Source organism: Phaethon aethereus (genome assembly GCF_964289735.1).
Source record: "Phaethon aethereus genome assembly, chromosome: Z".
Lineage (NCBI taxonomy): Eukaryota > Metazoa > Chordata > Aves > Phaethontiformes > Phaethontidae > Phaethon > Phaethon aethereus.
The window spans coordinates 56,454,367-56,472,995 of NC_138577.1; the positions used below are offsets into that span (position 1 = coordinate 56,454,367).

The 18,629-nt window shown below is 39.5% G+C and overlaps 1 protein-coding gene across 1 annotated transcript in view; it reads right to left on the reverse strand.

Annotated features, from left to right (window-relative positions):
* Positions 1-18,629, reverse strand: part of SLC44A1 (solute carrier family 44 member 1) — a gene marked incomplete at both ends in the record, with an annotated part of 61,838 nt that overhangs the window by 25,111 nt on the left and 18,098 nt on the right. The window contains 2 exons of the mRNA XM_082013310.1: positions 8,411-8,547; positions 16,653-16,795. Coding sequence (XP_081869436.1) covers positions 8,411-8,547; positions 16,653-16,795 — 280 coding nt within the window. The remainder of the gene's footprint in view (positions 1-8,410; positions 8,548-16,652; positions 16,796-18,629) is intronic.

The window sequence follows — 18,629 nt, forward strand, 5'->3', positions numbered from 1 at the left end:
GGATCTCTTAGGATCTCTCTCCTTCAGCTGTCCACCTCATGTAGTATGCTGCTTTAGACTCACAGCCAAGCAGAAAAATATTTTCATGGAGCTTGTCAGACAAGGGACATTAACAACCCTGTTAAACTACCAGTCCAATAGCTGAAATAATGTCCATGAGATTTATTTGTCTTTTTGTCCTACATAATTAGGCAAAATAAATTTTTACTATTCCCATAAATATTTATTTCTTTATATTTTGAAAACCTTCTGACTTCTCTAATATCATGTGGGAGAGCCCTACAAATGTGTGCTTGAGTAATGTATCACTTTACATCAAACTTAAACTGATTTCTTAAAAAGAGTCCCTGTGCATCAATAAATAAAAGTTTGAATTTTGTAAGGTGAAAGAATGGACTGCTTTACCAAACCTTCCACCCCTTACTAGTTATTCTGGGTTAGCAGAAACTGTCTTAGCACAGCCAGTCTTATTATTGCTGTTTGAGTTTGCAAGGCCTGCAAAATCTTAAAGAAGAGCATGAATCACCTACCTTGCTGAGTTTACCAAAGACACTACTATTATTCCTAAATTATTATCACTCGTAAATGTTTCAAAAACATTATGAGTAGAATTCAGAGAACAAACTAAGAAATCATTGGAGTAATACATCCTTTTGCTTCCTACAGCAGTGCACATATTTCTTCTGTAGAAATCATTAGGTGAACAATGTCAAACTGTCCTACAGGGATTGGATTTGAGATCCTAACACATTGTAACCTTAAAGAAAAATACTTCTAAACAATGCAGAGGAACAAGTTGCTGGGCTACTGGTAAACACACAGAGGTTACTGGTCCCATAGTGCTGTGTTTGGTGCTTTCACCTACGAAGTGGTATTCTGGAAACAGAACACCGCTTCTATTTCATGTTTCTTTTACATGAATAGAGTTGCTCCAGCCATTAGAACATTTTGGGGTCACGACTGGAGCAAAGTATCTCGAAAGACAAACTTTCCTTTCAACCTTACCTAGACATAGGAGTGAAAGCCATACTTCCTTAAAAGTCTTCTTTCTGTTTTGGCTAGGCTTGGATTAGTAAGGAGCTGAAGAGCCATTATCTCTGGCATTCTTAAAAAAAACTACAATTAGCACAAATTATGTAAAGATGCTGTGGAAAGTCAGGACAAAGATGGGGGACCAAACTCTTTATTTTAGATTCTTTCCAACTGAGAAGGCAAATTATTAAAGATCTTGTGTGCTCAAAGGACACAGAGCACAGAACGACAAGACACATCACTGTGATTCCCACAGCAGTGCAGTAAATGGGAAGTTTATCTGAACCCGAGGTAGTCAGATAAAACTACTTTTTAGAGCTCAAAGCTCCAGCACAACTTTCCCTTCTGTATTTGCTGTGTTGTCTGCTGGACACACAAAACCTCTGCTACATCAGCATCACTATCAATATAAAAGTTTACAGCTTGGGAAATGGTAAGACTTCCTCAGTCATCTGCTAAGAGGACCAGCCCACAGAGGAAACCACTGACATTAACGCTGCCCCAATGATAGTGGTGGAAAGCACACCAAGAGCTCTGGATCCTGTTCTAAGCTGCTCAGCAGCACCTAGCCATCTCTCAACAGTGTTAGCAGGAACTAAAATAAGGGCTTCCAGATCTAAAAACATGGACTCATATTCTGAGTCAAGGATTTATGCCCAGCTTTGGTAAGGCAATTTATATGATCTTCCACGTATGGTCTCACTGTTCTGAATCTCACTGACAGTATGCACATATTGTGCACGTCTGTGACATAACTGACCTCTAAAAGACCCTATGATGAAGCTGAGATTATAGTTAAAACCTCAGCATCTTGTTCTATTTTAAGTATTCTCTCTCCTTCTCAAGCAACATCCTATTAGTCCACCAGTAATGTAAGTCCACTAACACAGGAATCAAATTCCAGGTAATCACAGATACAGAAATGTGCAGAAATGTTAGCAGGAGTGAGACTGTCAAATCACAACTATTGGCCTCTGTACTTTCAGAGCAGTGCTAATTCCTCTTGGGTTCTGGGTGTTTTATGAGCACGTATCACCAATTAAAACACAGCTAACGTTGTGAATACATGACTCACAGATGATTATGCTTGACCAAGCCACGGAATACAAGCTAAGAGACATTGACAGCTGGATATTGACAGGCGTGGAGTTCACTGGTATTCAGGAAGGACAAGGCTCCCAGACTTTCACAAGGATGAAATTCTTAACACTCCTCTGCTCTGCTTACTCCAGAGCTTGACTGAAATGTACCTGTCGAACTCTATCAGCTCTAAACTGTTAATCTGAACCACACTACCAATCCAAAACTTCACGCAATGAGACAACTTGGTACTCTACCAATAATTGCATATTATCTTACCATATTATGGACTATCAACATGGCATAGAAAAACGGAAGCTTAAGGCACTGGCTTGTGTACCTGCTGGGAATTCTGCTGCAAATTCCACAGCCAAAAGCCACAGAAGACGTAGGATGCCAAGCACTGCTTCCACAGAAGGTGGTAAGTTGCTATCCATTGCTGGCTTCTGCCAGTAACAGAGAACAATGTTGCATGACCTCAGAAAAAGCATTTCTATGGGGAGTAATAACAAGACTCTCTCTTCAGAAACTCCTGCCAAGTAGAAAAAGGCTCAGGCCATCATGAAAGGAAATACGATGATGCTGACCAGACCTTCTTCATTATTCGTCTGCTAGGTCTGACGAATGTCTACAACTACAGGAAATAATTCTACTCAGAATACAAGCACTAAGACTACATAAAGTTTAGACTCGTGTAAGTTTCCTATTTGCCTGCTGTTTTTTAGAAAAACAAAACCACTCCAGAAGCAGGTAAGTTCACATTTGATGCTTCATTTAGGAATGAAGTAGCATTGAGCTGTGCACAGATTAGCATCAGAGCTGGAAATGAGTGAAAAAACAAGAACTCCACTTCTTGGCCATTGATTTCAATATGGTCTGAAGCGGCACTTAATGTGGAAGCATCAGAGGACTGCACAAACATACCTAAACATCACAGCTACTCCTTTTGCAAATGGTGCAGGAATAGAGACAGAAGGACAAACAAGGATGGAACTGAACCTTAGGACCTAAACCTAATTTCTGGGACCCAGCCCAGAAAAATAGTGATACCTTGAGACAAGGAAGAAGGCACAGGACAGACCTCTTTGCAGTCAGGACTTAACAGGTTAATATTATAGATTTGTTGGCAGTAGAAGAAAGCAAGCTTCATTCTCTTGATCTATCCACTGGTGCCTTCCAGAAGCACAGACAAGTGTTTTAAAGGAAGGAAAGTCAGGATTGCATATATTTAAATGTCACATTCTTGCAGAGAGACATACCATCACTTTTTTAAAAGAGTGAGAATTAGAGGGCAGGAGCAATTACAGCTTGCTTTTCAAAATAAATGTGGGACTCAAGTGAAAGTATCTTCCAGTGCCTGCAAGAATGTTCCAAGAACAATCCAACTCATAAAAACTGCTACTTAGATCTTTAAACGTCTCCAGAATTAAAGACCACAAAGAGAACTACTGAGATAGCTAAGTGCAGCTACTGTTATAAGTAACTGTACATTAAAATCTAAAAATAAAAAAAACCTTAAGAGTCAGAACTCATATAGATGCATTTTTCAGCTGTAATTAAAAAGCCCAGACTATACTCTTCTCTATCCTCCCATTCTTATCAACAGTACAGAAAGCTGAAAAAAAATATTAATTTACTCATTCCTCCACTCATATTTCCTCCAGTGCTAAATAAAATCAGCTATTCTGGAATCAAATTAAAAATCCATCTAGTCCAGTAGCAGATGTTTCCCCTACTGCATTGTTAGCTCTCCAGCTCTCATAGCTCAAAGACATCAGCGAGTACTAAACTATTAAATATCCAAAACCTATTATTCTAACAGTTTATCCTTTGGTATCTAAAATACCCTCACACCAATAAATTTCATAAACTAACTATAACTTGTGTGGAAAAAAAATCTGGTCCTTCAATGCCCAGTAATTTCTTTTTTGACCTCTAGTTTCATGTTACTCAAGTTATCAGATCAAAGAATACAATTTTTTAACCTTCTCTAAGCTATTCTTGTGTTTAAAGACCTTATTCTTCCTGATAGTTTTCTCTTTTCCAGGCAAGAGAATTATTGGTCTTTTCCTGTGATCATCCTTGTTTGCCTTCTCAGTATGCGTACACATAATATAAAAAAGTTTAGAGAAAAGTTAAGAAAAGACTTTGCCAAAGGAAGGACCAGAACACAGTCTTTAAGATCACAACACAGCATGAGTTTACACAAAATATGGTGCCCGTTTTTTTTCTCTTCACAAATAATAAACTTTCAGGTAATGCTGTGCCTCCACCTCTCACTATCCTCATCAGCTTCATGATCTCTTTCCCAACCAGCAATAAAGTAAAACTCTAGGCGCATAACAATGCTTTTTTCCCCCACCTCCTTCATTCTGCGGGCATTCCTTTGCATTTGACATTTTGTTCCACTGCAATTGATATCAGATTTTTTTCATGTAATTCTGAATAATTCAGTAGCAGCAGCAAGATTTATTACCTCACTGTTCCTCCCCTCTTTCCAAATGGTTTAGTAATGTAATCAATAACACAACACATCATTACTGGAGGACTCCACATGCAGCCACTTTCTGTTGTGAAAATGATTTAATTCTGACTAAAGGGTTCATTTCCAACACAAGACAACCCTGACAGGCAGTTCTGGTAACAAGGTATAGAGTAGCAGTGGATGACTCCGTATCTTAAACCCAGTCACAAGAGTACTTACATTCCAGCCATTCAGAAAACGACACTCAGAATTAACATATCCAGGTTCCCAAAGACCTAGTGGTGCAGAATCTCTTTAATCATAATACGCCTGTTTACTAATATGGTACAATAGACTTCAGGAAAACCATGAGCAAAGGATTAAGCTTTAACAAAGGGGCGGGGAGGGCAGACAGGAGCAGAAGAAAAATGTCAGGAGGTAGCAGAAACTGATATAACTATTATAGCAACTGATATAACTGATGTAACTATTTCTAAGGCAAGTACCAACAGCATACTGCAAAGATGGACTTTGAATACTACACATGAAGATATCATTATCTTCAGACAAAAGAATAATTCTTTTTGCTTCTCCTATGGTTCCTTTCCACAGCTCAGAGAGATAACGTGCTCTGACCTAGCCAGCTTGATTTCCTTTATTGATTTCTTTCAGGTCAGTCTCCATAGCAGACTTAATGTAGCTGTACCTCCGGCTCTAAGTCCACCTGGACCTCAGCTAGCTTGGCCTAGCTACAGAATTCTGACAACCGAGATGTCTGCCAACACACTGTAAAATAGAAATTTCATTTTCAGTTCCTAAACCTGCATCCAGTCATTTACAGAACAGAGAGGAATATTACTTCCCACAATGACCAGTCAGTATAGTTATCACTGAATTAAATATGACAGAAACTGTGGCCACCTGTTTAGTGTTTCTTTTTAATAGCCACACTTCATTATTCATTTGGCAGTCATATGAATTATATCTTCAAGGATATTTCAAAATGCTTTGGCAAGACCTTGAAAAGAACACTGCAGTATTTCCTGGTCGTTAGGTTTTGAAGCAACAGTCAGCTTTCTGGAAAGAAGAGCTTTCAGCCACATTACTGAAAATACATCATTTTTAAAATGTCAAGACCAACAAAAACATTGAATTCCAAGTACTCCCCGCCTGAGGTGTTCTGCTGGGTGAGAAAATCCTGGGGAGATAGCAGCAGCCAGTTCACAATAAGCAACATTCTCAGCTGTGTCCAATCTACAGCTCTACAAACTCAAGTATCAGCATGGCTGTGTGAAAACAGCATTAGAAAATGTTCTCAGCCAACACTGCACGTTTCTGCATCACCTCCAGGAGTGGCTCCAGGACATTCCTGTGCTTTGCAACTTCTGAGTGGTCAACTGCCCAGCTTTCTCCTTCCCTTTCTTCTCCTCTTGTAAAAGGTGCCAAGCAGTTCCCAGTGTTCTAGGTGTCAATCATTCTGAACAGATTAAAGACACACACTTTCTTGTTTCCCAAGATCAGCCAGGCTTTGAGAGAGGGGGACCTCTCCTTTTCTTACATGGGAAAGTACTGCAAATGCAGGTTTTGACTGTGGGGGAGCAAGTGGGGTGGGAATGAAGTTGCTCTCCTGAAATGGTGCAGCATTACTTAACAAATCAGCTCCTTTTCCCAAATTACAAAATAGCAAATGCATCTTTACTGACTCAGGAAGCCAAAAGGATGCTTTGTCATGAAATTACCTTCAAGTCTCAAGCACGCATTTTCACTGCCCTAAATGCTTATTTATAAACCTGCTTATAGAAAAAAACAAGCTATACTGCACAATAAGTAAGAGCTCTGCCCATAATTGCTTTGAACCTTAGGGGTTGGCAGTTCTGTCCTGTTGTGTACAGGCAATCAAGCGCCTGCCCCACTTCAGGGAAGATACCATAAACGCTAAGCTAGATGGAAGATCATACCTGGTACTGATAAAGTCATTAATCAATATAAAGATGTTGTAGTTTGTTTTACTATGTTAAATCTTTTGATAAAGATGTTTAGATAAAAAACTTTATTAGAACTTACCAACTCGTGATGGGCTGAGACACAAGAGAAGACTTCTTTGGGATTGGATTCATGAAAGAATTACACGGTGCGTGTACAAGTAAGGTGATTTCAGGGATGGCATGTCAGCCAGGTGAAAATGGCTAACTCTTCAAATGCACATGCAGCAACCTACACAGAGCCTATCTCCGTCACAATTTTTATTTTCAGGTTGCAAGGAAGTTTAAAGCTTTCAGAAAGGCTCATCAAAGCAAAATTAAGAGTTGACCGCATTCTCTACCTATATATTTAAAACACTACGGTGGTTTTCTTGTTGAGTGTTACAAGTTGCAAACCTGGAAAATTCAGCATTGATTATCACAAGAAACCAAACCCATATGTCTTGCCCTCTTTCTTCAGAACCTCACAGATGAACTCCAAATTCTAACTAGGTATCATCACAAACATAGAAAGTGCAATTAAGCTCTGCGCAGTCATGTTCAAACTCCTCCGATTTCCTCATTATTCTTTTTACAGTGGAGTCTATGATCACTTGAAACAGACTGCCACACACAATTCTACTACTAATTAATTTAAATCCACTATAATAGTTACAAAGTGGCTCTCAGGAAAATTATTCTCTCTACTAAATACTATGGGTTTGGTATTAATTCACTGTTCTTGCTCTATTACAAGACTGAATCATGCTTTAACTATACATATGTAACATTTCAGATTATCAGTACTTAAGCTGTTATCATTTGCTGCAAACCATTGCTTTTTGGAACCTGCACACATTGGTAAACATTTAAACAGAAACATAACCATGACAACAACAGTATTTCTCTGAACTGTGTGATTCCAGTCTTGTAGTTTTCAGCTACAAAAGGAAAGCTCAGTTTGGTACCTGCTTTTGACAAGCTCAATATCATATAGTGAAAATTAGGACTTGAACTCATTAGTGATTCTGTTCTGCTGTAACAGCAGGTTTCATACTTCTGACCAAGCTTCCAGTAAACTCAAACAATTCACTCTGATATATTTTTTTTTTAAATCTGAAAGATTTTTTAAAAATCTAAAATGGTGAGGGAGATAAAGTAAGAACGGAGAACCATGAGGACAGGGCATAGCACGTTTTCGGTTTTCGGTGTACTTTAAAAGATGCTTATCCAAAAGTTGGTCACCTCATATGCGCTTTATTCCATACAGTGTTAAAATATGGATTGAGCAAATAATGTTAGTATTATTGCTACACAGAAAAAGTACTGCTTGGGGGGGGGGGTGTACAGTATTTCATTTGTTAATACAGTTAGTTTCCATTACATTCCTTTAAAAAAGAAAAGTGTAAGAAAACAAACAAAAAAACCCCGGGAACTGCATTGTAGCACTGAATGAAAGCAGAATATTTTCACGGCCATACTCCATGCTGCAAGCACAGTTCAATAGCAGCACTGCTCTCACTAGCCCCATATACATGAGGACATTTCCACAGTGTTACTGTTGAGCAGCAATGTCAGAACATTTCTGCAGGAGTTGAGAACATACCCTACAGTTAGACATTTCCTCAAATTCTTGTTGCATTTTGCACTCCTGTTTTAACAATGAGCTCTCAAAACTATCGAAGACATGACGGAATAGAAGCACATTTATACTGTAAGATTTAGTGAAGTTTTAGCTTAATACAAATATCACATTATTTCTACTAATATTTCTTAATAAATATTTAATTTTTAGTTCAGCTAATGCAAGTCTTTTTTTAATCCTGTGAAAACATCTAGTACATGAACAAAACCAAATGTGCTTTTTGCATACCATTAGTTTCTGCAAATTTCTGAATATCAGCAAGAGTTTTCAGTTCTTTCCTTGGGCAAGCAGACACACACAAGGCAAGGGACTTGATCCTCTGATGTACTAGATCAATGTTGCATGGATCCAAGAAGAACACATACCTAGGGAAGGAAAAAAAAAAAAAAAAAGGTAAATTACTTCTGTTCTAGGTAACAATTACACTGAACAAACTCAGGTTGAGAGCTGGACTCAATGATCTTTATGAGTCCCTTCCAACTTGAAATAGTCTATGATTCTACAGATTTCATTTCAAACTAAAGGATTCAGCCAAGACTAACCTTTAGTCTACACAGAAACACAGGAAATTTGACATTATCATAATTGTATGGGTCAAAAGAATTCTGGTGCTCACATGCATGACAAATATACGGAAATTTATATACTTCTGGGTCACAAAAAGAATGTTTGACTCTACCAGATTTGAGTCCATTCAAATGGTGCTGTTCATAAAAACAGCAGCACTTCTACTGTGCCTCTTTACAGATGCAGGTCTAAACATTGACAAAGCTTCACTCCAACCTTAAACTTGCCTTCAAGATTTAAAACTTTTTCCAAAAAGACCAAACAAACTCCATAAGGTTATTCTTATGCTGCAAAGTCCATCGCCATTTTAATGAATACACATAATACCAGTAATAGAACAGCTTTTTTATTTAGATTTATTTTCCACACCACAGGTCCATATGACTGAGCAGATAATTACAGTATTTGTTTTGAAGTTGTTCAGATATTTCAAGTAGAACTATCTAATGTTCAAGTGTAGGATTTTAAAGAGATTTTACCTGCTAGCTTTCCACGATGAGTCACCGTCATTTAAAAACCCAATTCATGTAGTACATATTATAGCTTCCCAGCCAACATCTTCTCATGGCTATACACATTTCATCACAAATGCTAACCATACAGTATTGTCCATTCATGCTATAATACAGATGCAAAATGTTCTTCTACTCTGAAGTTAAACAAGTCTTGCAAATTCCTACAATTCTAATGATATACTATGCATTGAAATACTCTCTTCATATTATTTAACATCATCACAGGAAAACAACACCTAACCGCCATATAAAATGCTCTTTCTGTTTTTGCAGTCCTCATGATAGGAGTTAATTCGGTAACCAATAAAAATCCCTTCTACCCCCAGAAAGCATTTAGGTCCTGCCTGAACATTTTTAGTCTATGCACCAATTGCTGCTAACTAACTTTCCCACACACAAAGACTGTTCTATTATCCAGCCTCAGTATACAAGAATTATTACTACTTAGTACAGTTTTTCAGTCCTTCAACACTTCCTGTCTCACTGCCTGAAAGTCCATCAAAACCCATGTGATCTGTATCAATGGGGTAATAGACTCCTTGCATTCTTAAAACATTCCCTTTCTTTGTCCATACCTCTATAAAAATTATCTAGTACTCATTCTGGGTTTTTACTTAAGACATAATACACACCTCAGGACTCTGTAGATCATAAAAGTCTAATAAGAAAGTGCAAACATAAAAACTTCTGTCCCCCCCACACAGCCAATGTAACTGCGTTGTGAGCAATAAGCCACTAATTCCACATTTTTCCTTTATTCCAAAGAAAATACTCTTGAGTTGATACCAAGACATATAATACTTGTGTTAACTGGACACTCCTGTTACAGCTTCCTCTTCATACAGGCAAGTTTCTGCAGTCGCTATTCCATACTGCAAGGGTACGTGGAAGGAGGACATCTTCTTCTTTGAGGATATCTAGTCAAAGGAGCTACACAACAAGAACCTACAGAGTAAAACCTGACCAACACGTGGTAACGGAGGTTGTGACAGGAACAAACCTGATCAGTAGCACTAATTGGTAATGGAGTGCGGAGTGTGAGAATTCTTATCTTTCAATGAGATTATCTGGCTAAGGACCTTGCCAAACTATGATGAGGAAAACCAAAAACCATGACAGACAAAAAACTTGACCAATTAGTGTTAATAAAAACAATAACTAGCAACAAACCTGGTCAATCACAATAATTGGTGGGTTATCAAGGAACTGCAGGAGAATCAGGACTTTGCAACGGAGAAGGATGCAAACGCAAGGGTGGCAGATGCAAGAGGAGGAGTCAGTGAGGCTGTGCCAGCTGCTGAGGGCATGAGCATGGGACAGGATTCCGGGAGGAACAGAGAGGGGGGCAAAAAGGAAGGGGTGTAAAAGATGCTGGCTGGGTGTAAGCTGGGACTGGTCTGACCAACTCTGGTGCCTGATCGCTGCAGTCTGTCCTATCTTCTTACTAAATTCTTTCTTCACTCTCTATCCCATGTGTATGGGTGCTGCAAGGACTAACTGCCAGCTACTGGAGGGACCGGTGTGATGGATTTGGTGCCAGCAACTGGAGCTAGGCCAGGGGTGTGGGTGCCCCAGGCCTGTGGCATCAGCCACCAAAGTGAATGGGGTCTCAGTGCCAGCGACTGGCTCAGGGAGGGGTCCTGGCCACCAGCCACTGGTGGTGTAATGGTGTGCATCCCAAAAAAACAGCTATGGGGATGGTGTGCAGGAGTGCAGTGTAAGTGAGGGGCACAGTGCCAGTGGCTGGAGCAGGACCATGGGTCACAGCCTGCCTGCGTTGCGCTGCCTGTTGGCATGGGCCAAGCATCTGTACCTTCCCTAAAAAGGGCATCTGCAGGGTGTGCGTGTGTAACTCAGCTGTAGAAGCTGGCGTGCAGGTGGCTCTGGGTCCAGGCCAGGGGTGTCAGGTGGGCGGAGGGTCTCTGCTGGTATTTGGGGGTACCTGCAGGATAAGTGTGTGCACGCTTGCGAGTGTGAGCACCAAGCTGGACCAGCTACCGATTAGGGGGGACTCATGGGGCAGGTAAGTGGGGGGCTGGGATCATGCAGAGGAGCTGGCTGGGCAAAGGGGCTGTGCTGGTACTTGGGGCATCCATAAATGTGCATGTGCTCATGAACTTGGAGAGTGTCGCGTGTGTGCCTGCACTAGCGACCTTCCTGCTCTGCCAGCCCACGAGGAGGAGTGGACGGGGCTGTGTGTGCTCATGCTTGATGTGTCCTGCACGTGCGTCTGGCTGTCCATCCACGTCCCTCAGCCCAGGCAGAGACCCTGGGTCGCGGGGCGTACCGGGCAGGAGGCCACACCAAACATCCCTTAACACATATTACTGAGAGAAACCTAAGGAAACCAAATCAGGAACAGTGACATTAACAAGCTAGAATCCAGCCCACTCCTACAGTCATTTAAAAATCAAGGACCAAGCTATAATTCTAATGGACAGAAGAAATAGGAATATTTTATAAAATAAATGCTATGGTTTTAACTCAAGCCTGGAAATTTAGAGACACAATGAAACTATATTGCCATATGCAGTTTTGACAGAAGTGTGCTGTGTTGGCATACCCTTAAACAGACCCATGTAATTCAAACACCGCATTGCATGGTTCAGAGATAGTTCTGACAGCAATAAGGCAGCTGCAAAGCAAACTCCAAGTTAGCAAATCTGTGGCTTCAATCCATGGTTTAGGAAGACAGAAGTAGATTTTTTTTCTAATTTCTAGCAGCTAAAACAAGGATCAAAGTTCTAGGTACGAGCATTACAGAGGAAAAGGTAGTTTGGTTTTTGTTTTTAAAGCTATGATTTACTGAAAGTAAGTGATTTTACTGCAGAAAATTCCATAGTGTCACCACAACAGGTTCTGATTCTCACTAGAAGAATGTACTTATATGCTTTGTGCTGCAATTTCAGTTATTCAGAATCAACAATAGACTAATTTGTTGATAAGAAAGTAACTTAGACCAGCAATACAAAGACTGAAGTAAACAAAGCAATCATATTGTTAGAGATGCTTCAACACTGCAAATGAAAATTTGTTTGCTACTGGAAATCAAGTGTATCAGATTTACAACCTAGGAAGCATCTTTATGTAGCTTTATGAATTATCAGCCCTGCAGAGGAGGACTTGGGAGTACTGATGGATGAAAAATTGGACATGAGCCGGCAATTTCCGCTCACAGCCCAGAAGGCCAACCATACCCTGGGCTGCATCCAAAGCAGCGTGGCCAGCAGGTCGAGGGAGGTGATTCTGCCCCTCTGCTCCGGTCTGGTGAGACCCCACCTGGAGTCCTACATCCAGCTCTGGAGTCCTCAGCACAGGAAAGACACAGACCTGTTGGAGCAGGTCCAGAGAAAGGCCACAAGAAAGATCAGGGATGGAACACCTCTCCTCTGAGAACAGCATGAGAGAGTTGGGGTTGTTCAGCCTGGAGAAGAGAAGGCTCTGGGGAGACCTTACTGCAGCCTTCCAGTACTTAAAGAGGGCTTGTAAGAAAGATGCAGAGATGCTTTTTATGAGGGCCTGTAGCAATAGGACAAGGGGTAATAATTTTAAACTAAAAGAGGATAGATTTAGATCAGAAAAAGGAAAAAAATTCTTCTACAATGAGGGAGGTGAGACGCTAGAACAGGTTGCCCAGAGAAGTTGTGGATGCCCCATCCCTGGAGGTGTTCAAGGTCAGATTGGACAGGGGTCTAAGCAACCTGGCCTAGTGGAAGACAACCCTGCTCATGGCAGGGGGCTTGGACTAGATCGTCTTCAACAGTCCCTTCAGACCCAAACCTATTCTATGATTCTGTGATTCTTTGACCTTAACAACCCACTTTTCTGAAAACAAAAATTTGTTAAAAGAACCTCTGAAATATGGCATGATGAAAAATATACTTGAGTAAAAATAACTCAATTATTATATTATAATAATATAATTTTAATATGATTACCTTTTGTAGCTATAATAAAAATTGGAAATTTTAAGCTTATACTTAGTTTTAAGCTGATTCCTATACATAAAGGAACGTAATGAAAGAGTTTAACTTTTCAAAAAGCCACGGTGTCTGAAAATAAGGTAAATAGCAAGTTGTACATCCTGAGGCATGCAATTCGAACCAAACTTCAGTACAGCTTTTCAAAATGTATCAGAATTTTTTTTACAGACATAGAAGATAACCTTCCATATGGTTCACTACCATTTTGAGGTTCCATTTCAATGTGGGGTTTTTTTCACTTCTGAAATAAAAATCCAGATTTCTAGGCAAGTCATTCAAAATATAATTTCAAAATGACAGGAGGTTAAAAAATAAAATCTCAACAATTTTGGTTTCTGACTAGTAGCTTACTAGGCAAGTGTCCTAATACCTATTCATGCCCATGAGAAATACAGCAGTCTCCTCTTCCCTTGCAAAACCAGGACAACCGAACACCTTAATTTTGCACACTACACCTTTATTCTGGAAACACAGTGGCAAATTATATGAACAAACCTATCTTATCTTCAAGTATTTTGTACGCTCTTACATTTGCCAGTGTCATTGATTTTCTGTCAGCCCTCAAGGCATCTCTTTATAGGCAAATGGGTACTTTACAGATCAACCATTTGCTGTGATCTACAAGCATCTTATCACAATAATGGAGAAGTGAATTAAGCAATCACACACACTCTAAACAAATTATGGGTAGGGCATATACAATTTCACTCAACCAAATTCTCTGCACGTGTGCTGCAAACTCTCCTTGGGTTTTCCCACAACCTAAAACCCAAGCATTTTGTTAAGTCAAAGGCATTTATTAAGGTGGAATGCCACCCTAACTTTTCACTATAGGGGCCCACGCACATCTTATACTTAAGTAAACAGCACAAACTGAATTCTGTCCAAGCAGCAAAGTATTGGTGACCAAAAAAATCAGACTGAAATGGCATTTCAGGGACTTATATTTGGCCGCTATGGTCATCTCTTATTTGCAAATAAAAGGTCAGGTTTTAAACCCCCTTATAACTGCCAAAACTTGAAAAGCAAGGAGCTTATTTGATGCAGAGAGGTTTAATGAGAATTCACTGCCAAGACTAGACTATAATCTCATGTCTGACTCTAGAGCATAGCCTCTTAAAGCTGAACCATGTTTTCTTTGTAAAAATAAAAAGATGCCTGATTCACTCTTTGTAGACAAGACGAGGCTGTAAAATCCTCCTTCCCAACATGACATCGCACTGGTTTCAGCATATCTGATGCACATGGGTCAAATCATACCCCTGTGAGGCCTCTGCTCCTCACCCTTACCACACAGATTTCCATATCCAGACAGACCCCATCCATTTCACTTCCTCATTACAGTGCCTATGCGTTGCTGTCATTTACAAGGAAAAAAATGTTATTTTTACAGATGATTTAGCTTTTCTGCCTTGGACTGGGAAAGGAAGACGGAATTACCCTGCAAGCAAAATGAAATGAGAATAACTTCATGTTTCCAGAACCACATTTGTAGAGCTTAAAGCCCTTTCTTTCTCAAGACAAACTGAAATGTACAGGCAATAAGAAGAGTTTATTTTTACAGTCTGTCTGAAAAGTATTCCTATAAAATAGCATGAAGTACTCCTATGAACTGCACCTCAGACACTGCAGGAACTCCATCTGCTAGAGACAGATGCAAAGCAAATCATTGCTTCTGAAAAACTGCCAAAAAAATTTGAAAAGCCATAGGGTGTGAGAGTGGGATGGATGACTGACTTATGTAGGAACTGGCCTCTTCCAAAGCTGGGCACCCTGGATTGTACTTCACTGTGAACAGTTACAGAATAATTTGCCTTGGTAGAAGGTTTTCTCTCACTCTCAACCACAGAGAGACGATGATATTTCACATGACTGTACTCATTCATTTGCTTAGGTCATGCCTCAAGCCACAATACCTTTATTAGGAAACATACTCCTTTTGAACCTTATTAAGACTTTGACAAGTAACAGGTTCTGTCTGTCAACTGTGTTAAAACTAGTCTCTATTTTTATTTGCTGTCTTTCAATCTTGCCTTTAAGAAAGGAAATCACTTAGCAGTGGTAGATGTTTCTCCTCACAATGGCCTGATTTCTGTCACGTGTAGGAGACTATTAGACCATAGTTGTCTAATAGTAAGTTGATACATTTCAATAAGGTGTCTGAGTTTCTCTGCCATCACACAAAATGATACATCATTTCTTTCTGAAAGTGAGCAAGCATAAAATTGTAATTTTAAATTTTGTATTTTCTCTCACAACACAATGACAATTTTGTATTGAATACATCTGATTTTAGAAAGTGCTAAAATATTTACATAAAAAAGTAGGAAAATTACACTGTTTAAGTTTTAAGCCCTTAAACCCCTGGAAGCTGTGATTAGACTAAGAAATTATTCTTAAAGACAAGCTATTTTATTCAAGTCAAATTCTTCTGATAACACACCAGTTACCTAGCCACATTAAATCTTAAATCAGAAATTTAGAAATCATTACTACAGCAACTCAAAATAAGCAGATTCCAAAATAATTCATGCAAATTATGGATTTTTCTGGTAGTCTGAAAGTGAGCTGTGAAGTAAAAGGCTACCATCCTGAGAAATTAAAGATTTTTTAGTTCTTTGAAGTCATCAACAGTGAAAGAAACATTGTCAATATCACTTTCTAATGTTAGACTAAATAGTTCACTTTCTAAACTCATCCAAGTTGTACAGATGCACTCTGAGCATTGACTGGCAGACAGATCCCAGCAGATGTTCACAGGTTTTCAACCCTTCAGTCCAGAATTCTTGTTATTCACTACTACTACTGCAGTATGATTTTTTTCTGCACAACAGGAAATACCTGTGCTGGTTCTGACCTGTAAGTATGTGTTTTCACATGACACTGCTTAATATGAGCTGTGTGCTGCTTAAAAGTTTTGTGCATTTTCTCCACAAGCCACTTGTATATACTCTGCTTAAAAGTTTAAATTTTAAAGTCTCATTTTAATGTGTGGGACATATCGCATCTCCCTCTAAACTCAGTGGCAGAAACTGAGCATACAACATCAAAAGCAAACCATTTCTACATAGATATCAAAGGCCTGTTCCCAAAACTGAGAATACTTAGTCATATCTAAAATTCTAACAAACACGATTCTTCAGTGGCTACATGAAGTGGATGTTAAGAAAGGAAAATTCCTCAATAACTTAGCTGTACTTATATTGCGCATCTGTCAACACACACTCTCCAAGTACTGTTGTTGGTTGTTACAAAACATCGTTCTCTGGGTGAGAAGAGTGGAGAAGGACAAGTAGGAATGAGTTAGCATATCCCTCTTCCCATTTTATTGAAAACCAGTCTCAAAGGAAGAAAGGTTTTGCCTTTCCTGATTTACCGAATGAAGCAACCGAATCACATACTCACTTCTTGTGTGTGAGGTCCAGACCACTGTTGATTATTCCCTCCACCTTGACGTTTTTCTGTCCACAAATATTTCCATAACTGTCATATCCTGAAAGCAATCTTGCAGCTGCTCCTGTAGCTATTGAAAAGCCACAGATAAAACCCTGGAGGAGAAAAAAAAAAGCCAGAGTTTAGTAATACTCTGTTTGACAGCTAGGAAAAGTCAGTTTAATCCATTTGTTTCTAAGCAGAGTTTTTAATAAATTCTTTCAGACTGAAAAAGGAAGGACAAGGACCATCCACAGAGAACTGTTGTGCAATTATAAAGTTAAATGCAAATCAAAAAGAGGATTCATAGTCATACTGTCAACACGTGAAGGAAAGCTACAAGCAGAGCTGGAGTTATCAAGGGTTAGTACGCAACTTAGAAGATTCCAGACAGTCCAGATTTTCTTGCTTTAAGATTTAATTTTCTTCCTCGAAATCATGTGCTTTCAAAGATGAGCTAGAACAAAGAGGCCTATCTAACATAAGTTCCTTCTAAAGAAATCCTTTAAAGGAAACGACCAGGTCAAGGTCACCATGATTCCTGATGCTGGGTTCAAATGCAGGAAAGAAACAGACACAGAGCAAGAGAACACAAAATGTCTCAGAGTAATGTGGAACATATCCAACACCAGGCAGGTCTTGCTGTGAACTTTCAGAGATATTTCATCAGCAAAACCAAGATCAAGGCAGTGATGATATGAACAGGAGACTGGCCCAAAAGAATCATTAGTTCTCTAAGCAACACCGCTGACAAGGGAGAAGTGAACCACCAGCTCGCTCTGCTATCATCAATGAACTGTTTTTACAGATGAGGCAAGCTAAGATTTGAAGAAGGGTAAGCAGAGTAAACAGCTGAGACAAATGTGTGGATCAACAGATGGCAGTGACAGGATCAGATGAGATGATGACAACAGGTAATGAAGTCAGCATGGAACAGTTAAAACGTGGGTGGTTTCAAAGGTCTGAAGATACAGGAGAGTGACCTCCTCTGACAGACAGGCTATCACTATAGAGAAATTCCAGACAGCACGTTGGTCATTATATTTCTCTGGCCAATGCACTAATATACTTACAGACGTAATACTCAAAGTGAAAAACAAGGGCAAAGTGAGCAAAAGGCTATCACATGTAAAAATTAAAACTGATTTTCAGCACTCATTTTCAATTTCTCTGATCCTTTAGTACTCTGTAAAGGACATACTAGCATGCATTTTACATACAATAGTACTCAGGTTCTTGGCTGGTTCAAGAATTTTTTTCCTACACACTGGGTAAGGGAAATCATGCAATTCCTCCCCTATCTAATCTGATTTACAATAGTGGGGGATGCCCTCCTGACTCATCATGGTACTTCAAGTGAAGTCCCCTAGAACAGTAATGAACAGAGTATTTGACCCAATAGGACAATTGCTCTGTATATTATATTGCTTAGATAGGAAAATCTGGGACACTAACCCACAGCAGACTAATTTATAACTGGGGGAACAGGTAGGTATAGACTGAGTAACCAGGGAACATCAACAAAGGCAGGAAAAAAATAACCACAAAAAAAGACCTGCTTGTTTCAGGAAGTACTGTGCTTTTTAAGTTATTCACATGTTACCGTGACAATGTAACTTGTATGATTTAAACAAAAAATTATCATCCTTGCACTTGAAGTGCAGCCAGTGACAAACACTTTGGGAAAGGAAAGAGATTTTTCAATATCAATAATATCAATAATTCCAAAGACCAGAGACCAAGGGACAGTGGAAAAGAAAGCTGACAGCACAGACTGTGTGTCCCAAACTCCTGAGGGCTACTGCTTGCAACACAACAGTACAAGACGGTGACAGACATTCTCTGCTTAGAAAGAACAGCATACGTATGTCCATGAAATAACACAAGATGAAGAGAAGCATATTTCTAGTTTTCACTAATCTGCAGCTCTTGGAGGTTTGTTTGGCTTTT